This window comes from Salvelinus fontinalis, chromosome 17 (genome assembly GCF_029448725.1).
Source record: "Salvelinus fontinalis isolate EN_2023a chromosome 17, ASM2944872v1, whole genome shotgun sequence".
Taxonomy (NCBI): Eukaryota; Metazoa; Chordata; class Actinopteri; order Salmoniformes; family Salmonidae; genus Salvelinus; species Salvelinus fontinalis.
This window is the reverse complement of record NC_074681.1, coordinates 30,927,772-30,954,126: the sequence shown is the minus strand read 5'-3', so window position 1 is coordinate 30,954,126 and position 26,355 is coordinate 30,927,772. Positions and strand designations below refer to the sequence as shown.

The window sequence follows — 26,355 nt, the reverse complement described above, 5'->3', positions numbered from 1 at the left end:
GACAGATACTTTGCGATTCTGACCAATGAGGAGAGAGTCCGCGTGCGCTGAACCGGGGTGGGCGCGAGAATCGGCGGGATAGACATTTCTGAACAAGTGTCCCCCAAGAGACGGTACCACCACGGATAATTTAAATAAGTCTAAAGGAGATGGGATGTGAGTAGCAAGATGAAGACATGAGGTGGAAACAGAATATAGAATAGTGTTTGATCGTCAGTCATAAACTCAACCACATGAATAACAAACATAGGATGTTTAGTAAATTGTTATTTGAGCTAACTGGCTCAGCCAAGTAACTTATCGTTAACCGTAACAAAGGTATAGCTAGTTTTAGCTAGCCAGACTGATTAGTTGGCTAATTTGTAGACGTTAGCTTCTTACTAGCTAGCCACCTAGTTTCAAGTGTAAAACGTTTTATTTATTGTCACATGCACAGGATACAGCAGGTGTAAAACAGTACAGTGAAATGTTTAACTTGTGAGCTCTTTCCAACAATGCAGAAATAAAGGTAGCTAATAATATACCGTTAGATAAGAAAAACACACGTAAAATACAAAGAGAAGCACGATCATGCAGTTATATCCAGGTCAGTGCCAGTACCATTATTACAATGTGCAGGGGTCCTGGAGTGATTGAGGTAGGTATACACATGTAAACAAGGGTAAAAGTGACTAGCAGCAGGATAAATACCAATTATAATAATAATCAATAATATAACAGGTAGAAAGTGGCTTGTAGCAGGATAAAGACTAGTGGTAATAATAATAAACAATATAGCATCAGCGAACCTTAATAGTAATCACTTAAAAATATATACTGTATATTGTCACATACACCGGATAGGTGCAGTGAAATGGGTTGTTTTACAGGGTCAGCTAAAGTAGTACGGCACCCCTGGAGCAAATTAGGGTTAAGTCCCTTGCTCAAGGGCACATCGAGAGACGTTTCACCTTGTTGGCTTGGGTATTGGAGCCAGAGTATGTGGTGTGAGTCTGTGGTGAACGTGGGTGCATGAGTGTGTATGCGTGAATGAGAAGAGTGTAGGTGTGTGTCTGAGTGGTAGAGACCTGTCGTTGAGCATAGAGACAGAGCAGGTAGTCTGTGGGAGTGCAGGGGTAGTAACTATTCAACAGTCTTATGGCCCGTGGAAAGAAGCTGTCTCGGAGCCTGTTGGTCCGAGACCCGATGCTCTAGCACCGCCTACTGGACGGGAGCAAGGAAAACAGCCCATGGCTCAGGTGGGTGGAGACGTTGGAAATGTTTTGGGTCACTAACAGACACCATTTGGCATGAATGTCTTGGATGGCTGGGAGCTTGCCCCCAGGGACGCACTGGGCTGTCTGCACCACCCTTTTTTAGGGCCTTGCTGTCGATTGCAGAGCGGTTGCCATACCAGGCAGTGATACAACCAGTCGGGATGCTTTCGATGGTGCACGTGTAAAAGTTCCTGAGGATCTGAGGGCCTATGCCAAATCTTTTCAGCCTCCTGAGGGTGATGAGGCGCTGTCGTGCCTTCTTCACGACTGTGCGAGAGGACCATGTTAGCTCTCGACCCGGTCCACTACAGCCCCATCGATGTGGATGGGGGCGTGCTCGCCCCCGTGTTTTCTCTAGTCCACAATTAGCTTCTTGGTCTAGCTGATGTTGAGGGAGAGGTTGTTGTCCTGGCACCACATTGACAGGTCTCTGTCCTCCCTGTAAGCTGTCTCATCGCTGTCGGTGATCAGGCCTACCACCATTGTGTCGTCAGCAAACTTGATAAAACAATTACAATAACAATTCTCTATAAATTTGGACTGAGTGCACTGAGCACCTTGGACCCTGTGTCATAGTACCTTTTCTATTCACTCTTTTCCCTCTGTTTGTTAAGAATAACCTTGTCATCCTGTCTGTTTCTAGGAGTACTGGCAACCTAGTTTTGAGTTTCCTGTTGAACAACAGCTCTGCCGGGGAGACGGACCATGTTTTAGTGGAGTAGCCCTGTAGTTTAGCAAAGCTAGATACATATCTTTCTTAAGCAGTAGTTTCATTGTTTTGACACCGTACTCGACTAACCCATTAGACTGTGGGCACAGTGGGTTGGATGTGACATGCTTGACCCTGTACAGTTTAGCAAAATCACTGAAAGTTGAACTCATGCGTTGTCCGTATGGACTACCTCTGCTCCCCTATGACGAGCAAAGAAGGACTTAATGTGAGTTAACACCTGACTAGCAGGAATGTCCTTCAGCAAAGCTCTCTGGGTAATGAGAGTAATAGTCCATCAGTAGAACATAGTTCTTGCCTTCAAGAGAAAAGAGATCTATTCCTACTTTGCCCCATGTTCTCATTACCTCTTTTTCCTCAACCCACATTGGCTCTGCTCTGTTTTGACTGCTATTTATGGCATGTTTCACAAACTGGCTGCTCTATATCAGCATTCATCTTGGGCCAGAATAACACTGCTTTTGCATGTCGTTTTGACTTTTCTATCCCTAGATGGCCTTTGTGTATTTTGATCAACATGTTTTTCTGTAACACACTTGGTATCACAATTAGAGGTCGACCGATTAATCGGAATGGCCGATTAATTGGGGCCGATTTCAAGTTTTCATAACAATCGGAAATCTGTATTTTTGGACACCTTTATTTCATCTTTATTTAACTAGGCAAGTCAGTTAAGAACACATTCTTATTTTCAATGACGGCCTAGGAACGGTGGGTTAACTGCCTCGTTCAGTGGCAGAATGACAGATTTTTACCTTGTCAGCTCGGGGAATTCAATCTTGTGACCTTACAGTTAACTAGTCCAACGCTCTAACCACCTGATTACATTGCACTCCACGAGGAGCCTGCCTGTTACGCGAATGCAGTAAGAAGCCAAGGTAAATTGCTAGCTAGCATTAAACTTATCTTATAAAAAACAATAAATCAATCATAATCACTAGTTAACTACACATGGTTGATGATGTTACTAGTTTATCTAGCGTGTCCTGCGTTGCATATAATCGATGCGGTGCGTATCGTTGCTCCAATGTGTACCTAACCATAAACATCAATGCCTTTCTTAAAGTCAATACACAGAAGTATATATTTTTTAAACTTGCATATTTAGCTAAAAGAAATCCAGGTTAGCAGGCAATATTAACCAGGTGAAATTGTGTCACTTCTCTTGCGTTCATTGCATGCAGAGTCAGTGTATATGCAACAGTTTGGGCCGCCTAATTTGCCAGAATTTTACATAATTATGACATAACATTGAAGGTTGTGCAATGTAACAGGAATATTTAGACTTATGGATGCCACCCGTTAGATAAAATACGGAACGGTTCCGTATTTCACTGAAAGAATAAACGTCTTGTTTTCGAGATGATAGTTTCCGGACTCGACCATATTAATGACCTAAGGCTCGTATTTCTGTGTGTTATTATGTTATAACTAAGTCTATGATTTGATAGAGCAGTCTGACTGAGCGGTGGTAGGCAGCAGCAGGCTCGTAAGCATTCATTCAAACAGCACTTTCCTGCGTTTTGCCAGAAGGTCTTCGCTATGCTTCAAGCCTATCAACTCCCGAGATATGGCTGGTGTAACCGATGGGAAATGGCTAGCTAGTTAGCGGGGTGCGCTCTAATAGCGTTTCAAACGTCACTCGCTCTGAGACTTGGAGTAGTTATTCCCCTTGCTCTGCATGGGTAACGCCGCTTCGAGGGTGGCTGTTGTTGTGTTCCTGGTTCGAGCCCAGGTAGGAGCGAGGAGAGGGATGGAAGCGATACTGTTACACTGGCAATACTAAAGTGCCTATAAGAACATCCAATAGTCAAAGGTTAATGAAATACAAATGGTATAGAGAGAAATAGTCTTATAATTCCTATAATAACTACAACCTAAAACTTCTTACCTGGGAATATTGAAAACTCATGTTAAAAGGAACCACCAGCTTTCATATGTTCTCATGTTCTGAGCAAGGAACTTAAACGTTAGCTTTGTTACATGGCACATATTGCACTTTTATTTTCTTCTCCAACACTTTGTTTTTGCATTATTTAAACCAAATTGAACATGTTTCATTATTTATTTGAGGCTAAATTGATTGTATTAATGTATTATATTAAGTTAAAATAAGTGTTCATTCAGTATTGTTGTTTATTACAAATACATTTTAAAAATCGTCCGATTAATCGGTATCTGCTTTTTTTGGTCCTCCAATAATCGGTATCGGCGTTGAAAAATCATAATCGGTCGATCTCTAATCACAATACCTCAACCCTTAAACAGAATTCCATCAAGTACAGATAGCTCATCCCTGTATAGACCATAAGGTTATGGTATACCTTGTACAGACCACCCACATGTTTTGACTTGAATACCCTTTTACAAACATTCATCTTCTGCAGTAGCACGTGAAATAACTGTCCACATTTCATCTATGAGACTGGGCAACTCATTCTGAAGGTTTACATGTATGGTCTCGTCCTGCTCATATATCTGGTTTGGTTCTGAGCTGTCAAAAGCTATAGACAATGTGCCCACTAACAATTATTTTCCTGGTCTGTACTCAAGTTGCAAGTCATATTTCTGAAGTTTTAGAAACAGTCTCTGTATCCTTGGTGGTGTGTATTTTAGACTTTTCTTTGCAATAGATCTGTTTCGGCCCACACTGTTTTACCATAGATAAGCATAATTGTGTTGTGCTCTTCAAGAATCTGACCCCATATTAGGACATCATCAATGTACATTTTTGTGCCTGGCACACTCAAATATCTGTTGAACTGTCCTATGAAAGACTTTTGGTGCTGAAGTGAGACCAAACGGGAGTCTTTTAAATGAATACCTACCAAAATGAGTATTGAAAGTACAAAGCCTTGTCTAGACTGATTTTCCAAAACCCCAAGGAGGTATCTAGCTTTGAGAATTATTTAGCACCTACTATGTCCCCAAATATCTCCCCTCTGGTAGGCAGCTAAAAGTGTTCCCTTTTTACATACTTGTTTAGCTCTTTTGGATCCATACACAGTCTAAGCGAGCCGTCTTTCCTCTCCACTATTACTAGTGAGTGGACCCATTCGACCCATTCAGTAGGCTCTTCTACTTTGTCTCGGATATCTAAGGACTCTAGCCTCAGTAGCTCTGCTTTTAGCTGGTCTCTTAGTGATAATGGTACCTTCCTAAGTGCATGGATCACTGGTCTATTTGGCTGCTCTAACTCGATTTTGTGTTGCACCATGAGTTTTCCCTGAAAAACATCAGCATATGCGTCCTCAATATTAGTAATTTAACCATTCACTGTATCAAACCGTTTCACCAGATCCAGTAAGTTACATGACTAACCCAATGATGGCTGTTTTTTCTCCCTTTACTATGACAAACGGAACCTTGTGAGATTTAGCATCTAACTACAGCACCAATGTGCATGACCCTGAAGTGGCAATTGCTTCACCACTATAAGCGTTCAGTCTTATCATTTGTTTTGTGTTCACCACTGGTTTTACCTGAAACAGTAACAATTAACAATTCAGTCTCTGGAATTATGTCGACCTGTGCTCCAGTGTTAAGTTTGAACACAATGTCAGTTCCATTAGTCTTGTAGGTAGCAGTCCAGTCCTTGTCTGGTCCGGCAAGTGCGACTGTTCTCACAAAGGTGTCACCCAAAGACCCCTCACTGTACTCATTGTCACTGTTGTTTCCTAGTCCTCGTTGACACAGTGTACTGTATTTTGTTGTCTAGGCTGCCTGTATTTGAGTGTGAAGTGCTTTTTCATGCCACAGTTGTAGCACTCTTTTCTATATGCTGGGTACTGGCGAGGTCTGTGCTCTCCTCTGTAGTTTCTGCACGAGTGCTGGTTCCCTGAAGTGTGCTGCTGACTGCTGTCGGTGCTGTCCTTTGAAGTTAGCCGTTTATCTATAGCTCTTCCTTTGCTAACATACTTCACTTTGCATACTGTGTCATTAAGAACAACACTGTCAATTGACCTAATGCGACTGAGTCACCTTGCTAGCTTGACACATTTGTGTTGCTCTTTCTTGTGTCAATTCATTCTCACCAAGTAACTTTTCTTTCAGCCCCTTGTCTCTCACCCGCATGACAATTCTATCTCGTATCAGCAAGTCTGCAATTTGACCAAAATTACACGACTGACATTTCAGTTTCAAGTCCATAATAAATTCCTCAACAGTCTGTTTCATTCTGACATCTACTGTTGAAAACATACCTATCAAATGTCTTGTTTCTTCTGGCATTACAAAAAGTCTGAAAGTTGGCTAATACCAGTTCATAATCTGCTTGCTCTTCATCCGGTAGCTGAAAGCTGTTGTAGACATCAGTAGCGTCCGAGCAACCTACTGTGAGAAACCGGGCGACCTTTTGTGCGGCGTCTTTATCAACCGCTCCTATCGCCGCCAGAGGGTGAAACAGTGCTTGAACCGATTCCATTGATCTTCAACGTTGCTGTGAAGTTTCCGTTCTGTTGGAGGCTTTAGCGCCTCAATGTCGTTAGCCAGCTAGCACTGCAAAATGACCAGCTACGTGCACTGCACGCTCCGTTAGCTCCGGCGTGGTTATTTTTACATCACTCTTGTTAGCCCAGTGGCTATATAGCTAAAGTTAGCTATTTGACGTGAAGCCTCCTGGCGCCGTTCAGCATTTCCGACCAAAACTTGATGATGGAGGAGTCAAAGGTGAGTTGTGTCACTCCTGGTACCATGTTGTATCCTCCTGTCTAAGAAATACTAAAGAAAATAACTCTTCCTTAAAACACAAGTCCTTCTTCATTCAAGTTAACTGACGTCGTACAAGTATTGTGCATTGAGCTGAGATCTCCCGCTCTCCTACCCTTCTGCGTGGGCTGTGCGTCCCCTAAGCGGTCACGTGGCCTCTGATACAATATGCCACAGAGTTGTGCGTAGCCACGCAGGCGTGGGTGAACAGGTAGTACAGGATGGACTAAGCACACACCCCAGGGGGGCCCTGTGTTGAGGGTCAGTGTGGCAGAGGTTTTGTTGCCTACCCTCAACACCTGGGGGCGGCCCATCAGAAAGTCCAGAATCCAGTTGCAGAGGGAGGTATTCAGTCCCAGGGTCCTAAGCTTGGTGATGAGTGTGGAAGGATTATGGTGTTGACACTGAGCTGTATTCAATGAACAGCATTCTTACATAGGTATTCCTCTTGTCCAGGTGGGAGAGAGCAGTGTGAAGTGCAATTGAGATTGCGTCATCTGTTGATCTGTTGGGGCGGTATGCGAATTGGAGTGGGTCCATGGTATCTGATGGTGTTTATGTGCCATGACCAGCCTTTCAAAAGCACACATGATTACAGATGTAAGTCATTTCCAGATGATAGTCATTTAGGCAGGTTACCTTAGAGTTATTTGGAACAGGAACAATGGTGGTCAGCTTGAAACATGTTGGGATTACAGACTGGGACAAGGAGAGGTTGAAAATGTCTTGAAGCTGGTCTGTGCATGCTCTGAGAACGCGCCCTGGTATTCCGTCTGGCCCAGCAGCCTTTAAACGTCTTGCTCTCCGTGGCTGACGTGAGTGAGATCACACATTCGTCCAGAACAGCAGGGGCTTTCATGTACGACTCAGTGTTGTTTACCTCGAAGCAAGCATAGAAGGCATTTAGCTAGTCTGGGAGGTCTGCGTCACTGGGCAACTCAAGGCTGGGTCCACCTTTGTAATCCGTAATAGTCTGCAAGCCCTTCATACCTATTTTATCTATTCTATTATTTCAGCAAACTACATTTAATCAGAATCTGTTGCTTGTTGTATGCTTTCTCCATAGTTTGTCAATAAGGTTGCTGCATAACAAAAACAATTTGAACAGGATACAGTATGGCTAGCAGCGGCAGCAGAAGACGTCGATACCTTTGGTAAGTTTGAGGGGATGTCTGTTCACTGTCAAATCAAAATCAAATTTATTTATATAGCCCTTAAATCAGCTGATATCTCAAAGTGCTGTACAGAAACCCAGCCTAAAGCCCCAAACAGCAAGCAATGCAGGTGTAGAAGCACGGTGTCTAGGAAAAACTCCCTAGAAAGGCCTGTAAACATTATTCTCCTCTCCTCTCTTGTATATTAACCTTATTAGTCCTTCCTTTTTCAGTGATGTTGGGGATGACCATGACTGCATTGAGGTGAAATGTCCCAAGAAGTCTTTGCAGAAAGTCAAGTGGTCGAGGGAAGAGGTAAGTCATTTCCTGACTGAGTTGTCTTCTGTGGTAGCTTATTCAACTCCCAAGAAAATAATATTTAATCTGTTTCTCCCTTGTGATCACAAGGATGAGAGGCTGAAGAGGCTTGTGGATGAACACGGAGCAGATGATTGGAATGTGATCGCAGATAATTTCAAGGTAAGTGTCACCCACACAAATATGCCCAACTCTGACATCTTTGTCCCTTGTGTACTCGTATATAGGACTGATGTTTTCCTCCTTTTTTTGCATTTATTAATTCTGACAGAAAAGGTCTGAGTCTCAGTGTCAGCACCGATGGCAAAAGGTGCTCAACCCAGAGCTGGTGAAAGGGCCATGGACCAAGGAGGAGGATGAGAGGGTGAAGACAGTTTCTATTCAGTTTTCTGTCTACCAAGTACACTACATGACCAAAAGTATGTGGACACCTGCTCGTCAAACATTAGTGAGGTCGGGAACTGATTTTGGGCAATTAGGCCTAGCTCGCAGTCTGCGTTCCAATTCATCCTAAAGGTGTTTGATGGGGTTGAGGTCAGGGCTCTGTGCAGGCCAGTCAAGTTCTTCCACACCGATCTCAATAAACCATTTCTGGATTAACCTTGCTTTGTGCACAGGGGAATTGTCATGCTGAAACAGGAAAAGTCCTTCCCCAAACTGTTGCCACAAAGTTGGAAGCACAGAATCGTGTAGAATGTCATTGTATGCTGTAGCATTAAGATTTCCCTTCACTGGAACTGAGGAGCCTAGCCCAAACAATGAAAAACAGCCCCAGACTACTATTATTCCTCCTCCACCAAACAGATGGTGAAGTGTTTCATCACTACAGAGAACGTGTTTCCACTGCTCCAGAGTCCAATGGTGGCAAGCTTTACACCATTCCATCCGACGCTTGGCATTGCGCATGGTGATCTTAGGCTTGTTCGTGGCTGCTCGGCCATGGAAACCCATTTCATGAAGCTCCCGATGAACAGTTATTGTGCTGAAGTTGCTTCCAGAGGTAGTTTGAAACTTGGTAGTGAGTTTTGCAACCGAGGACAATTTATTTATTTTTTTAAATTTAATTTTTAAAATTTTATCCCATTTTCTCCCCAATTTTCGTGGTATCCAATCGCTAGTAATTACTATCTTGTCTCATCGCTACAACTCCCGTACGGGCTCGGGAGAGACGAAGGTCGAAAGCCATGCGTCCTCCGAAGCACAACCCAACCAAGCCGCACTGCTTCTTAACACAGCGCGCCTCCAACCCGGAAGCCAGCCGCACCAATGTGTCGGAGGAAACACCGTGTACCTGGTCCCCTTGGTTAGCGCGCACTGCGCCCGGCCCGCCACAGGAGTCGCTGGAGCGCGATGAGACAAGGATATCCCTACCGGCCAAACCCTCCCTAACCCGGACGAAGCTATGCCAATTGTGCGTCGCCCCACGGACCTCCCGGTCGCGGCCGGCTGCGACAGAGCCTGGCCGCGAACCCAGAGACTCTGGTGGCGCAGCTAGCACTGCGATGCAGTGCCCTAGACCACTGCGCCACCCGGGAGGCCCCCCGAGGACAATTTTTACACGCTTCAGCAGTGGCGGTCCCTTTCTGTGAGCTTGTGTGGCCTACCACTTCGCGGCTCAGCCGTTGTTGCTCCTGTACGTTTCCACTTCACAATAACAGCACTTACAATTGACTGGGGCAGCTCTAGCAGGGCAGAAATTTGACGAACTGACTTGTTGGAAAGGTGGCATCCTATGATGGTGCCATGTTGAAAGTCACTGAGCACTTCAGTAAGGCCATTCTACTGCCAATGTTTGTCTATGGAGATTGCATGGCGGTGTGCTCAATTTTATACACCTTTCAGCAACAGGTGTGGCTGAAAGATCTGAATCCACAAATTGGAATGTCCACATACTTTTGTCCATGTAGTGTGTATGTATCACACGTTCACAAATTCTTAATCTTGCTGTGTGTCAATGTATCTGTGCACAGGTCATCGAGTTGGTGCACAGGTATGGCCCCAAGCGCTGGTCCATCATTGCCAAGCATCTGCACGGGCGTATCGGCAAGCAGTGCCGGGAGCGCTGGCACAACCACCTTAACCCTGAGGTGAAGAAGTCGTGCTGGACTCAGGAGGAGGATCGGATCATATACGCTGCTCACAAACGTATCGGGAACCGCTGGGCTGAGATAGCCAAGCTGCTGCCTGGCAGGTAATAACACTTTTATAACAACCCATAATAACACTGTTATCACAGGCTAAAACACTCGGTTTGCGTCCCAAATGGCACCCTATTCTCTATATAGTTCACTACTTTTGACGAGGGCCCATAGGGATCTGGTCAAAAGTAGTGCACAATGTAGGGAATAGCGTGATATTTTGGGCGAAGTATCTGTCTCATGGCATCAGACTTTATATGTAGAAATCTCATGAGATTAATCAAATATTTTGTTTGTCTGAATCGCAGGGATATATAACAAATAACAACAAATATAGTGTTGACAATATAGAACATAATATTGTTCTAATTCCATTTCTTTGGTCTGAATCCCCCCCATAGGACAGATAACTCTATAAAGAATCACTGGAACTCGACCATGCTTAGGAAGGTGGAGCATGAGGGCTATCTGCAGGACGTCCCGACTCGGGTGCACAAGACCAAGGCTTCCATCAAGAAAAGAACCAAGTCTTCCGGCTCATCCTGGCGGAGACAGAATCACTATTTCATGACTATCCCTACAAAGGTGAGCACAGATTTACCAATCAGCACAAGCAACTAGGCTGAAGAATAGCCTAATATCATTCTGAATTGAAAATCAAATTTCACTAAAATCGACTGAAAATCACTGAAATCAGGATGAAATCAGTCCCAAACGGTTTGTTCATTCTATTACAATGTTTGTGTTATGAATGTGTGTTTTGGCAGATTTCAGGATATTCCCTTGGCTTGTTGAATGGCCAGTACATGGACAGTGTTCCTGAAACCTCTTTCTTTGTCCCGGTGAGTATCCGCTCTCTGCACTCAATCAGCTTAGCTCAACCATGTTGCAAGTGAACTCCTTCCCTCCCACCAATGTATAGTAGTTCCTCCTCTGTAATTCAGCATCCAATGTAAGATAAGAGATGAATAAGACTTATAAATCAGGTGTTTTTCCTATCTCCTGGGCTGCGTGTACCCCAGCAGTCGTTCACTGATGGCTCCTCCAACAAAGAGCAGAGAATTAAGGAACTCGAGCTGCTCCTTATGGCAGCCGAGAGCGAAGTCAGGAGACGACAAGCCTTGTGTAAGAAGGATGTGTGAGAAGGAACACGTATGTGTAGTTAGTAGTGTAGTATGTTCTAGAACTCCACCCTACCACCCTCCCCACCGGCTTCCCATCCCCAAGCTCTCCTCCGGTTAGCTAGCCGTTCACTCCCGGTTAGCTAGCCGTTCACCCCCGGTTAGCCATTCGTTCACCCCCGGTTAGCCATTCGCTCACCCCCGGTTAGCCATTCGCTCACCCCCGGTTAGCCATTCGCTCACCCCCGGGTTAGCCATTCGCTCACCCCCGGGTTAGCCATCCGCTCACCCCGGGTTAGCCAGCCATTCACTCATGATTAACTAGCTACTCACCCCCGGTTAGCTAGCTGCCTCTACTGGTACCCAGGCTAGCTGTTCACAACACCTGTGAGGCCTCTTTGGATAGATTAATGAAAAAATGCACAGTTCATGTTTAAGTTTCGGCATGAAAGTGAGGCTCCTGCCAATGTCCACCCTAATGTCCACTCATTACATCTACATTGGTAAATGTACACCTCATGGTTAGGGCCCAAACGTTTTCCTGGCCAGATCTCATGGTCAGGAAAACTCCTCGTCCTAATTATCATTGGTTCTGACCTTTCCATAGCCCTGGTCTAGGGTGTTATGTACGGCTTGCTTACGCGGCGCTTTCAGCATTAAGGAGTCCGCTTGCTTCCCAGCCGAAACAGTTTGGAAGAGTTTGTTATATTTTGGACTTTGGTTTTGCGGCTGTACAGGCACACAGCATTTTTTCTGGAGGTAAGCCGAAGTTTGAAGCCAAAGCTTACTTCCCTTCGTCGGTGATTGGTCAAAAGTAGGGATTCTTCAATAAAGTCTTTGTTGTCGTTCAGCGAGAGACGACTCGTTTTCATGCACATTTTTTCATTGAGAAATACTGCACCAAACATCTAAAATTCCTCGACTAAGATCTCGGTAAAAATGTAAAAATGTATTAGTTATCTTAGATTAATTTGGACTATTTTGAGGAAGTGTATACTGGCTACAGTGTCTCAAAATGGACAAACAGTACTATTGCCACTATTTTTCTATTTTTTTTCAAGCAAAGGTCTTTTAAGAGATTATGCGAATATACTCGTTCAGTTCGACTAGACAAGTTTTGCTAGGCGCCAGCCGAGCTGAAGCATGCTGATGCCTTTAGCAATCCGCATGTGACGAACTGGACCAAAGCTAACCTTTCTTCCCCCCCCCCCTTCTCCATCTCCACAGAACACAGAAGGCCACTACTCCAGCTGGTCCAGCAGCCTGACAGACGACGGTCTGACCAACACGACCCTGAGCAGCTTGGGGAACCAGAGTATGGAGGGCCGTGGTTCGGCTGTCTACACTCCTGTGTCTCCCAGCAGGTTCCTGGCCGTGGAGGCAAGCGCTCTCCTCTCCTCCCTACAAACCATCCCCGAGTTCGCAGAGACTCTGGAGCTCATAGACTCGGTCAGTTGGGTGATTCTCATGAAAGCACTTTTAACCATGGAAGTAGCAAAATTTGTTAGAAAAACCATGATCCATCTGCAACAATCAACTATCATTCTGAAGACTATGTTGCCTAGTTTATGGCACTGTGTCTCATTTTAAATACATTTGACATTTTCGTCTGAATTTTGTACATTTTCAGCCCAAATTCTTATTGCCAAAAAGCATCCGTATTACATCCTCGGGGCATTTTATACAATTTTACTTTAGAAAAACCCAACTTATTTGAATACAAAACTAAATATGTTGCTGTAGTTTGTCCATTAATCAGATGTTTTTTAATACTAGGTGAAGTTTACATTTTACTATAATATTCATTATGTAAAAACAGTGTCTGTGGACATGTTACTCATTACCATAAACTTATTTTTTCAAGTTAATGATGCATTATCTAGAGGAGTAGTCCTTTAGATGAGCACAAGTTCATTTAATGTCTTTTTTTATTTTTATTTAACCTTTATTTAACCAGGTAGGCTAGTTGAGAACAAGTTCTCATTTACAACTGCGACCTGGCCAAGAATAAAGCAAATGTCACGCCCTGGCCTTATTATTCTTTGTTTTCTTTATTATTTTAGTTAGGTCAGGGTGTGACATGGGGAATGTTTATGTTTTGTTGGTTTTGGGTGTTTATTTGGTAAAGGGGTTATGGGGTGTAGTAGATGGTTTTGTGTTGAGTGTATATGTCTAGAGTTGTCTATGTTGGTTAGTTATCTAGGAGAGTCTATGGTTACCTGAATGAGTTCCCAATTAGAGACAGCTGATTTCGGTTGTCTCTGATTGGGAGCCTTATTTAGGGTAACCATAGGCTCTCATTGATTGTGGGTAATTGTCTATGTAAGAACGTTTGTAGCCTGTCTGTATGTGCACAACGTTTGTAGCTTCACGATCGTTTATTGTTTTGTTTGGTGTGTAAGTGTTTTTTGTTTCGTTTTGCCTTCGTCATAAATAAACGAGATGGCGTATTTTCCAAATGCTGCGTTTTGGTCCGTAAATCCTCCACACGATCGTGACAGAATTACCCACCATCGGACCAAGCAGCGGAAAACAAAGCAACAGGAGCAATACAAGGATTCATGGACATGGGAGGAAATTTTAGACCGGGAGGTACCAGGAGAATATAACCGCCCCAAAGCTGAGCTGGAGGCAGCGAAAGCAGAGAGGCGGCGATATGAGGAGCTAGCTCGGAGGCAGGAAAAGGAACCTACAAAGGATCTGGGTTACACTACGTGGGAGGAGATCGACAGGTGGGCGATCAACCCAGGGAGAGTGCCGGAGCCCGCCTGGGATTCTCTGGCGCAGTGCGAGGAGGGATACCGGCGAATGGAGGCAGCACGACGAAGCGGTAGGAAGCCTGTGGGAAAACCCAAAAAATTTCTTTGGGGGGGGCTTAAAGGGAGAGTGGCGAAGTCAGGTAGGAAACCTGCGCCTACTCCCTGTAATTACCGTGGAGAGCGAGAGTACGGGCAGACACCGTGTTACGCAGTAGAGCGCACGGTGTCTCCTGTACGTGTGCATAGCCCGGTGCGGGTTATTCCACCTCCCCGCACTGGCAGGGCTAGATTGAGTATTGAGCCGGATGTCATGAAGCCGGCCCTACATATCTGGCCACCAGTGCGTCTCCTCGGGCCGGTTTACATGGCACCAGCCTTACGCATGGTGTCCCCGGTTCGCCTACATAGCCCGGTGCGGGTTATTCCACCTCCCCGCACTGGTCGGGCAACGGGGAGCATTCAACCAGGTAAGGTTGGTCAGGCTCAATGCTCAAGGGAGCCAATACGCCTGCACGGTCCGGTATTTCCGGCGCCACCTCCCCGCCCCAGTTCAGTGCCACCAGTGCCTACACCACGTAACAGGCTTCCAGTGTGTCTCCAGAGCCCTGTTCCTCCTCCACGCACTCGTCCTATGGTGCGTGTCTCCAGCCCGGTATCACCAATTCCGGCACCACGCACTAAGCCTCTTGTGCGTCTCCAGAGTCCTGTGCATCCTGTTGCTGCTCCCCGCATTAGCCCTGAGATGCGTGTCCCCAGTCCGGTACCACCAGTTCCGGCCCCACGCACTAGGCCTAATGTGCGTCCCCAGGGTCCAGTATGCCCTGTTCCTGCTCCCCGCACTAGCCCTGAGATGCGTGTCCCCAGCCCGGTGCCACCAGTCCCGGCACCACGCACCAGGCCTACAGTGCGCCTCAGCCGGCAGGAGTCTGCCGTCTGCACAGCAATGACTGAACTGCCCGTCTCCCCAGCGCCATCTGAGCCATCCGTCTCCCCAGCGCCATCTGAGCCATCCGTCTCCCCAGCGCCATCTGAGCCATCCGTCTGCAATGAGCCTGCAAAGCCGCCCGTCTGCCATGAGCCTGCAAAGCCGCCCGTCTGCCATGAGCCCACTGAGCCGTCCGCCAGACAGGAGCCGCTAGAGCCGCCAGCCAGACAGGAGCCGCTAGAGCCGCCAACCAGACAGGATCTGCCAGAGCCGCCAACCAGACAGGATCTGCCAGAGCCGCCAACCAGACAGGAGCAGCCAGATCAGTCAGCCAGCCATGAGCAGCCAGATCCGTCAGCTAGCCATGAGCAGCCAGATCCGTCAGCCAGCCATGAGCAGCCAGATCCGTCAGCCAGCCATGAGCAGCCAGATCCGTCAGCTAGCCATGAGCAGCCAGATCCGTCAGCTAGCCATGAGCAGCCAGATCCGTCAGCTAGCCATGAGCAGCCAGATCCGTCAGCTAGCCATGAGCAGCCAGATCCGTCAGCTAGCCATGAGCAGCCAGATCCGTCAGCCAGCCATGGGCCATCCCTCAGTCCGGAGCTGCAGTCCCTCAGTCCGGAGCTGCCATTCTTCAGTCCGGAGCTGCCCCTTACCCTGGTGCTGCCCCTTACCCTGGTGCTGCCCCTTACCCTGGTACTGCCCCTTACCCTGGTACTGCCCCTGATCCTGGTACTGCCCCTTACCCTGGTACTGGACCTTAGTCCGGAGCTGTCCCTTAGTCCGGAACTGCCCCTTAATACAATGGGGTTAATGTGGAGGGGGGTCGTTTGGAGGAGGCCTAGGAGGTGGTTAGGTACTGTGGTGACGTGGGGACTACGACCAGAGCCGGAGCCGCCACCGTGGAGGGGAGCCCACCCAGACCCTCCCCTAGACTGTGTATGGTGCGCCCGGAGTTCGCGCCTCAAGGGGGGGGTTATGTCACGCCCTGGCCTTATTATTCTTTGTTTTCTTTATTATTTTAGTTAGGTCAGGGTGTGACATGGGGAATGTTTATGTTTTGTTGGTTTTGGGTGTTTATTTGGTAAAGGGGTTATGGGGTGTAGTAGATGGTTTTGTGTTGAGTGTATATGTCTAGAGTTGTCTATGTTGGTTAGTTATCTAGGAGAGTCTATGGTTACCTGAATGAGTTCCCAATTAGAGACAGCTGATTTCGGTTGTCTCTGATTGGGAGCCTTATTTAGGGTAACCATAGGCTCTCATTGATTGTGGGTAATTGTCTATGTAAGAACGTTTGTAGCCTGTCTGTATGTGCACAACGTTTGTAGCTTCACGATCGTTTATTGTTTTGTTTGGTGTGTAAGTGTTTTTTGTTTCGTTTTGCCTTCGTCATAAATAAACGAGATGGCGTATTTTCCAAATGCTGCGTTTTGGTCCGTAAATCCTCCACACGATCGTGACAGCAAAGCAGTTCGACACATACAACAACAGCGAGTTACGCAATGGAATAAACAAACATACAGTAGAAAACAATCTATATACATTGTGTGCAATTGAGGTAAGATAAGGGAGGTAAGGCAATAAATAGGCCATGGTGGCGAAGTAATTACAATATACCAATTAAACACTGGAGTGATTGATGTGCAGAAGATGAATGTGCAAGTAGAGATACTGGGGTGCAAAGGAGCAAGATAAATAAATACAGTATGGGGATGAGGTAGTTGGATGGGCTATATTACAGATGGGCTATGTACAGGTGCAGTGATCTGTGAGCTGCTCTGACAGCTGGTGCTTAAAGCTAGTTAGGGAGATATGAGTTTCCAGCTTCAGTGATTTTTGCAGTTCGTTCCAGTCATTGGCCTCAGAGAACTGGAAGGAGAGGCGGGCAAAGGAGGAATTGGCTTTGGAAGTGACCAGTGAGATATACTTGCTGGAGCGCGTGCTACGGGTGGGTGCTGCAATGGTGACCAGTGAGCTGAGATAAGGCGGGGCTTTACCTAGCAGAGACTTGTAGATGACCTGGAGCCAGTGGGTTTGGCGACGAGTATGAAGCGAGGGCCAGTCAACGAGAGCGTACAGGTCGCAGTGGTGGATAGTATATGGGGCTTTGGTGACAAAACGGATGGCACTGTGATAGACTGCATCCAATTTGTTGAGTAGAGTGTTGGAGGCTATTTTGCAAATTACATTGTCGAAGATTGGTCGGATGGTCAGTTTTCGAGGGTATGTTTGGCAGCATGAGTGAAGGATGCTTTGTTGCGAAATAGGAAGCCGATTTTAGATTTAATTTTGGATTGGAGATGCTTAATGTGAGTCTGGAAGGAGAGTTTACAGTCTAACCAGACACCCAGGTTTTTGTAGTTGTCCACATATTCTAAGTCAGAACCGTCCAGAGTAGTGATGCTGGATGGGCGGGCAGCGACCGGTTGAAGAGCATGCATTTAGTTTTACTTGCATTTAAGAGCAGTTTTAGGCAACGGAAGGAGAGGTGTATGGCATTGAAGCTTGTCTGGAGGTTAGTTAACTTCTTATGGCTGAAGGGGCAGTATTGAGTAGCTTGGATGAAAGGTGCACAGAGGTGCCCATATTAAATGGCCTGCTCCTCATTCCCAGTTGCTAATATATGCATATTATTATTCATATTGGATAGAAAACACTCTGAAGTTTCTAAATCCGTTTGAATTATGTCTGTGAGTATAACAGAACTCACATGGCAGGCAAAAACCTGACAAGTTCCACATCCTGTTTGTATTTTTTCTGGGGGTGCCAATTTTCAACCAAGCTCTCATTGAAATCACAGAGAGATATTGATGAGTTTTCAATTCCTACACCTTCCACTAGATGTCAACAGTCAATAGAACTTTGTCTGATGAATCTAATGTGAAGGGGGGCCGAAGGAGACAGGAATTAGTGAGCTCTGGCAGGAGGTGATCACGCATTGAACACGCGCGTTCACGTGAGAGTCAGCTCCGTTCCATCGGTCAACTGAAGTCGATGAAATTCTCCGGTTGGAACGTTATTCAAGATGTATGTTAACAACATTCTAAAGATTGATTCAGTACATCGTTTGACATGTTTCTACTGACTGTAACGGAACTTTTGGACATTTCGTCACGTTATATTGGATGGTAGTGGACGCGCTTTGGGTTTGGCGTTTGGTAAACATGTCCAAAGTAGCTAATTTGACATAAATAACGGACATTAACGAACAAATCAAGCATTTATTGTGGACCTGGGATTCCTAGGACTGCATTCTGATGAATTCATCAAAGGTAAGGAAACATTTATCATGTATTTTCTGGTTTCTGTTGAGTCCAACATGGCGGCTAATTTGGCTATTGTTCTGAGCTCCGTCTCAGATTATTGCATGGTTTATTTTTCCGTAAAGTTTTTTTGAAATCTGACACAGCGGTTGCATTAAGGAGAGGTATATCTATAATTCCATGTGTATAACTTGTATTATCATCTATATTTCTGATGAGTATTTCTGTTGAAACGATGTGGCTATGCAAAGTCACTTGATGTTTTTGCAACTAGTGAATCTAACGCGTCAATGTAAACTCCGATTTTTTTATATAAATATGAACTTAATCAAACAAAACATGCATGTATTGTGTAATGTGTAACATGAAGTCCTATGAGTGTCATCTGATGAAAATAATCAAAGGTTAGTGATTAATTTGATCTCTATTTCTGTTTTTTGTGAAAGCTATCTTTCGCTGGAAAAAATGGCTGTGCTTATTGTGGTTTGGTGGTGACCTAACATAATTGTTTGTAGTGCTTTCACTGAAAAGCCTATTTGAAATCGGACACTTTGGTGGGATTAACAACAAGATTACCTTTAAAATGATATAAGACACAAGAATGTCTGAGGAATTTTATATTCCTCAGACATTCATTTATATTTTTGTATATATTTTATATATTATATTTATATATTATATTTTATATATTATATATTTTATATTTTTGTATTCTATCCTATCCTACTGTATCTCCTATGCCGCTCTGACATTGCTCATCCAAATATGTATATATTCTTAATTCTATTCCTTTATTTTACATTTGTGTGTATTGTTGAGAAATTGTTAGATATTAACTGTTAGATATTACTGCACTGTTGGAGCTTGAAACACAAGCATTTCGCTACACCCGCAATAACATCTGCTAAACATGTGTATGTGACAAATATAAAATTTGATTAGATTTTTGCACAAAATTTGAGAGATATGCTTTTTGTGCATGTGGAACATTTCAAGGATATTTTAGTTCAACTCATGAAACATGGGACTAACACTTTACCTGTTGAGTTCTATATTTTTGTTCAGTGTACTTATGCTAATATAATGGGTCTTTAGTCAATTGCGTTTTCAGGGATTTTAGTTTTATGCAAGTCATTTGGGATTGACAAATTACACAGTGTGATGATTTATTGGGTTGATTTATCTCTAATAGAGCTCGGTACAGTTTTTCAATGACGAACTATGAAACACTCATTACCAAAACATGCATTCTCATTTCTGAAACCTGTTTATTATTACCGTAATGGACCAATATTTAGAAAATATTAGGATAAAGAAAGTGTATACTTTAGAAATTTGGGCTTAATCTGTGACTTTTGTACTTTATCCGAATATGCGTACCTAAAAAAAAAAACGAGTAATGACAAATAAAACTAGATTCAGAAAAGGTTATGTGTTGTGGAAAAATTCCAAAATACATTTTAATAATTACATTCTAAATATATTTGTTTTCAGTGTCAGGGCTTTTTATTAGAAAAAATATTAGAAATTGATTTGTTTAACTTTTTGGGGACTTCAAAGACTTGCTTTAATGAGAATTTTTGCATTGGTATTTGTTGATATTGTGGTAAAATGCATCATATCTGATCAATAAACATAACAATCATTATGAAATCGATAAAAACAGATCCTGATCATAGTGATCCAAGAGGAGTTATGGTGGGTTTTATTTATTTTGTCGTTTAAAAAAAAAAATAGTAAAATGAAAATTATAGTCATTCTATTTATATGGTGTTGCTCCTCCTGTCTCCCTGTTGTGGCTGACTCAGTATGGCACATAGATACAATATAATACTACAAAATGTTGTCTATTTAAGTCTGTGATGTTATTTCTGCTCTTTTTCCTCCTGTCTCTCATGTTTATTTTCAAACGAAGCACTGGCTCAGTTTTTTCATCCTGTCAAGTTTGTCATATTCATAGATTAAGGTTATTGAACATGCAGATAACTGTTAAGTTGTGTACTTCTGGTTAACAATCCAAATACAATTAAGCATAGTCACTGTGTTATAATAATCTTGTCAAAACATTAATTCTTATTTGACCCTGTAGGACCCAGTGGCTTGGAGCGAGGTGACCAGTTTCAGCTTGAAGGAAATGAGCTCGCCCCTGAAACAGGAAGTGATGTTGTCTGTCTCTCAAGTGGGGATGCCAGAAGGAGCTAGCTACCATTTTGAGGACTCAGTCATAATGGACCTGAGTGAGAAATACACTGAACTGATGCCTGCCTCTTCACCCACCGTGACTAAGCTGAGCACACCTCCCTCCATCCTGAAGAGGAGGGAGAGGGGGGAGCAGTACCCTGCCAGTCAGTGTCACAGTACCTCCTTTTTGAACAACAGCACCACCTCACCTAGCATCACTCATGTCAAAGCACTGCCATTCTCTCCCTCCCAGGTAGGATGTCCTGACTACGTAGGTAACGTATAATATAATACCATCAAGTAATTAAGCAAACCACTGATCTATGATTTATGCTATACATTGTTTTGTAAGACCTTTAAACAGGTCAACATTCACAAGGCCGCAGGGCAAGACGGATTACAAGGACGTGTACTAGAGCGTGCGCTGACCAACTTGCAAGTGTCTTCACTGACATTTTCAACCTGTCCCTGACAGAGTCTGTAATACTTACATGTTTCAAGCAGACCACCATAGTCCCTGTGCCCAAGAACACCAAGATAACCTGCCTAAATGACTATCGAACCGTAGCACATGAATTGCTTTGAAAGGCTGGTCATGGCTCACATCAACACCATCATCCCAGAAACACTAGACCCACTCTAATTTGCATACGGCACCGACAGATCCACAGATGACAAAATCTCTATTGCACTCCACACTGCCCTTTTACACCTGGACAAAAGGAACACCTACGTGCGAATGCTGTTCATTGACTACAGCTCAGCGTTCAACACCATAGTGCGCTCAGAGCTCTTCACTCAACTAAGGACCCTGGGAATAAACACTTCCCTCTGCAACTGGATCCTGGACTTTGTAACAGGCCACCCCCAGGTGGTAAGCGTAGGCAACAACACATCTGCCACATTGATCCTCAACATGGGGGCCAAGCAAGAATCCAACACCATCATTAAGTTTGCCGTTAACACAACGGTGGTAGGCCTGATCACCCACAATGATGAGACAGCCTATAGGGAGTGGGGTGCCAGGACCACAACCTCTCCCCCAACGTGATCAAGACAAAGGAGATGATCGTGGACTACAGGTAAAGGAGGGCCGAGTATGCCCCCATTCTCATCGACGGGGCTGTAGTGGAGCAAGTTGAGAGCTACAAGTTCCTTGGTGTCCACATCACCAACAAACTATCATGGTCCAAACACACCAAGATAGTCGTGAAGAGGGCACAACAACGCCTATTCCCCCTCAGGAGACTGAAAAGATTTGGCATGGGTCTTCAGATCCGCAAAAAGTTAAACAACTGCACCATCAAGAGCATCTTGACTGATTGCACTCACCGCCTGGTATGTGAACTGCTCGGCCTCCAACCGCAAGGTCCTACTGTGGGTAGTGCGTACGGCCCAGTACATCGCTGGGGCCAAGCTTCATGCCATCCAGGACCTCTATACCAGGCGGTGTCAGAGGAAGGCCTTAAAAATGGCCAAAGACTCCAGCCACCCGGAGCGCCAAGTCTATGTTCAAAAGGCTTCTTAACTGCTTTTACCCCCAAGCCATAAGACTGCAGAACAGCTAATCAAATGTCTACCCGGACTATTTGCATTTTTCTTCAGCTGTTTATTATCTATGCATTGTCACTTTACCCCTAGCTACATGTACATATTACCTCGACTAACCTGTACCCCCGCACATTGACTTGGTACCGGTACCCACTGTATTTAGCCTTGTTATTGTTACTTTTTTATTTTGTAAATATTTTCTTAACTCTTATTTCTCTTAACTGCATTGTTGCTTAAGGGCTTGTAAGTAAGCATTTCATGGTAAGGTGAATACACCTGTTGTATTTGGCGCATGTAACAAATACAATTTGATTGTCAAATAGCCTGCATACAGTAGAGCAGGGGTAAGCAGCTAGATTCAGCAACACCCCGATTTTTGGTCGGAGCGGATGGTTGGGGTCCGGAACATAATTCGAATAAATTGTACACTGCAAATATACTTCAACTAAGCCCAGAAATAGATTTGAAAATGACCATTTTCGTACCTTGATTGGTAAATTGGTAAACAGATTTCCTAAATTAAGCTCATTTTTAGCAGAATTTTTTAACAAAAATCTAAAATCCTCTAAAAACGTTGGGCTAAAAACGTTGGGGGTCGAAGAAAATCCCTTGCGTGCTGGTTTTGGGCCCACAGGCCTCCTGTTGCCGACCCCTGCCATAGAGTATATTTGTGATATATTATATAAGTATATGGTACAAACACTACCCTGTATTTTTCTGTAGTTTTTCAATGTGTCTGGAGTTGAGGATTTGACTCTAGAAAACCCAGCTCTGACGTCCACCCCAGTGTGCGGTCACCAACGTGCCAACACCACCCCCCTCCAGAAGGAGTTAACAACCAAGTATCAGAAGGAGAATGCTGGGTAAGTGAGTTTTCTAGAACAGTTCTGTGTTAATATTTCACTCCTACACCAATAGACGCTTTCTCACATGCATGTACTGTCTGACTGTTTTACAAGGTTCAGGACCCCCAAGGTTCGTAAAGCCATCATGTTTCCCATGCCACTAACTCCAACACCATTCAAGACTGTCACGGCCACCCAAGAGAAGATGCAGGCCCAGCTGAAAATGATGGTATATTTATACCACAGGAATAACATGTTTATAAGTCATGTCTGTATTATCTGTTTTGTATTTGGTGTGTGAGGGGATGTTGTATTTTGTAACTCTTCCTGAGGGATGTGTGTGTGTGTGTGTGTGTGTGTGTGTGTGTGTGTGTGTGTGTGTGTGTGTGTGTGTGTGTGTGTGTGTGTGTGTGTGTGTGTGTGTGTGTGTGTGTGTGTGTGTGTGTGTGTGTGTTCTGTTAGATGCAGCAGCCCCAGTCCCTGGCCTACCTGGAGGAAGAGGTGCTTAGAGGGGAAAACAAGGTTGATATGTTAATTCATGCAGAAACACAGGCTGACTTCTGCTCCTCCTGGAAACATGAGGTATCTGAAGCTCATATTCATCCATAGAGATTTGTACACAGTAATTATGAAGTAATTCAATTCTGTTCAATCAACTTTATTTGTCACCTCCTGGCAATTATGTCTTATGGCTATAGCGGTGCTTAAGACACATTTAACTAACAACAAACGATAATGACTAAACCAGAACCTGCGTGATAAAGACTTCAAAGTGCCGTTCAATAAATATATTATTCTTAAACATAGATGGAATTAAAGTTTTTTTTACAGTCTTATCCATTCCATGTTTTGTAACCCAGGTTGCTCCATCGTCCAGGAGTGTTAGGAAATCCCTGGCTGCGGAACCCTGGAATAAGGACTGCCACAGTGCTCAACTCTATTTCCAAGAAGACTTCAACAATGCACAGGTGAGATATCACTTTTCAAGTTGCCATCAGAAGCACTGAAAATGAGATTCATACAGACTATTGTAGATGAGGATGGCAAACCACGGTGGGAGTGAAGGACAATTAAGAGAGCATTGAAGAATGAGACAGTACTTTAAAGGTCTCTCACATTGTCTCAGATCCATGGGGAGAGCCTGCTGACCAGCGCCCCCCTGAGGTCGTCCATGCTGGGCTGTGAGGAGCTGGTGTACTCGCCAGCCCCTGGAGTAGGACCAGGGAGAGAGGAGCCATGCTGTTACCTGACCCACCACACCCTCACCATCGCACCGAGGAGAGACGACAACTGTGAGTGGGATGCTGTGGTATTTGGGAAGACTGATGATCAGATGATCGTAGCTGAGCAGGCCAGACAGTTCCTCAGCTCCCAGACACCTGGCTGTGCCTCCAGAACCTTGGTACTCTGACAGGACCTCAACACTACTTAGGCTGTGTTTAGACATTCAGCCCAATTCTGATTTTGTTTGCCACTAATTGGTCCTTTGACCAATCCGATTTTTTGCCAGTAATTGGGCAAAATATCAGAATTGTGCTTCCTGTGTAAGTACAGCTTTAGTAGCTAACAGTTAGCCTCATCCTACTGTATGTGCTTTCTGGCTTGACACTGACGATAGGAGTTGGCAAGAGAGCACAAACAGACCTGGGCCAGGCTCGCTAACAGTCACTAAGATAGTTTTTACCCAGAGGTATGCTAATACTAGACAATTTTACTATAGGTAGGAAAAATCATATTACCTACTTTTATTTTTTGTCCATGGATTCACACAAAACAACCACCTGTGATTTTTTTATTTGTCTATTTTCAATTACAGGTTGATAGGAAAATGATTTAACAACATGTAGCCGATTAACCATACTGGTAGCAGTTCATTGAAGTTATTTTGTATCGAATAACCTTATTAAAGACCATAACTCTGTTGATTTTGCACTATAAAAAGTGGTGTATGTATTGCATACTGTAGCAAGAGAAAGGTGGAGGCATTTAATGAGTGTTTTCCGCGTTGAAGGTGCAAAGAAATTGGAATCTGTAACTTTTTGTAATTCATTGTGCAGAAGCCTTTGAAGCTTTTCTCATCAAAAATAATATTGATATTGTTGATTGTTGATATTGATATCTGATGGTGTTAATGCTGTTTTACCGCTAAACAAAACCCCCAACAGAATGGAATTTTTAACACTTCATCAGTGAATCATGTTAGATACTGAAAGTACTTTTCAAAACTTATAAAGATATGTACTGTTACTTCTTTGCACAGACTGTAAACATGTTCTAATTATTTTGAATTGGACAATAGCTTGTGTTTCTAATCTCTCCCTGGAGATGAAAGCATTGAACAATTCACAGAACACATCCTGCCCCATATTCACATTTTGTCCCATATTATTACAAACACAGTTTACAGCCTTCCACCTCAGATATCTATGCAGAAGCAAATTGCACTTATTGTTTTCAACATTTGTGTATTCCTTTGGATGTAGCATACACATTTTGTTATAATTGAATGTACTGTTATTGTTACCAGAAGGGGGATGGAGTTGGGCTTTGTGGCATGGTACTGTGTGCATATTCTGCTGCTACTGAGACAAAGCAGGACATGCACGTCTGAGGGTCAGAAGCCATTGGAGAAACACTGCCTGGGACAAACATACTTTAATAAACATTTGGCAGTTGGTTGGTGTACATAAGTTAAAGTACTTGCTCCTTGGGTGTCCAAATAGTTTGTTTTATGTATTAGGATTTCACTTACTGGTAACTTAAATTGTAAATGTATAGGTATGTAAACTGATTCCTTTCTTAGCAAGGTTTTAAACATGGATTTTAATTTGAAATCATAAAACAGTATGTAGAAAGTTCTGTAAGGCATTTTAAGAAAGTCAAGTGTTGATCTACAGTATTTGATTCTGAAGAGTAGTGTGTTAGTTTTACCCTACATTAAGAAGTATTTTATCAACCTGTGCTAGCTATAGGTAATAGATCCAGCTAAATATCAAATAGGTTTCAGTTGATAGGAGTACTAGGGCAACTGAAGGATATTCCAATCAAAGTTAATTTCAAGTGTACTGCATCTTTGTGTAAAGATTTATTGTAATATGATTTAACATTTTGTTTACCTGTAATATAGTTTATTTTTAAACCTGTTCCTAATTCTAGGTTTGGAGGGAAAAAGGTACATGTAGCACTTTGGTCTTTCTATAAAATAGAAATTATACACATTTGTTTTTCACAGTTTTTATATGACACATTGTTTATGTCACCTGTGTATAGAGTCACTGCCAACTCGTGCACATGTACCTCGGTTTGGTAATAATAAAACGTTCAAACTATTAGCTTGTGTTGCAGTACGTTCCCACTAGAGGAGTGTGTTTTGCTTGTGAGTGTCTGAAGACTGGGTGGGCAGGAAG

General features: G+C 43.9%; 1 protein-coding gene across 2 annotated transcripts; it reads left to right on the top strand.

The window, feature by feature from the left end:
- Positions 1-71: 71 nt before the first annotated feature.
- LOC129814147 (myb-related protein A-like) lies at positions 72-26,280 on the top strand. Of its 2 annotated transcripts, none has more exons than XM_055866975.1 (15): positions 72-156; positions 7,760-7,847; positions 8,081-8,162; positions 8,256-8,327; positions 8,437-8,529; positions 10,136-10,356; positions 10,705-10,888; positions 11,071-11,145; positions 12,652-12,873; positions 20,461-20,805; positions 22,827-22,966; positions 23,063-23,177; positions 23,411-23,530; positions 23,809-23,916; positions 24,075-26,280. In XM_055866975.1, the coding sequence occupies exons 2-15, from the start codon at positions 7,810-7,812 to the stop codon at positions 24,357-24,359; spliced, it is 2,100 nt and encodes a 699-aa protein (XP_055722950.1). In that variant the 5' UTR covers positions 72-156; positions 7,760-7,809; the 3' UTR covers positions 24,360-26,280. The 2 variants fall into 2 exon arrangements, with proteins under 2 accessions (XP_055722950.1, XP_055722949.1); XM_055866974.1 differs by having other exon boundaries at positions 97-156; positions 7,802-7,847.
- Positions 26,281-26,355: the final 75 nt, after the last annotated feature.

Bases quoted from the DNA above. Each gene is read 5' to 3' on its own strand.
- LOC129814147 (XM_055866975.1), top strand. From the start codon at position 7,810: ATGGCTAGCAGCGGCAGCAGAAGACGTCGATACCTTTG. The intron at 8,328-8,436 runs GTAAGTGTCACC...TAATTCTGACAG, and splicing joins TGATCGCAGATAATTTCAAG to AAAAGGTCTGAGTCTCAGTG. The intron at 23,531-23,808 runs GTATCTGAAGCT...TTTGTAACCCAG, and splicing joins GCTCCTCCTGGAAACATGAG to GTTGCTCCATCGTCCAGGAG.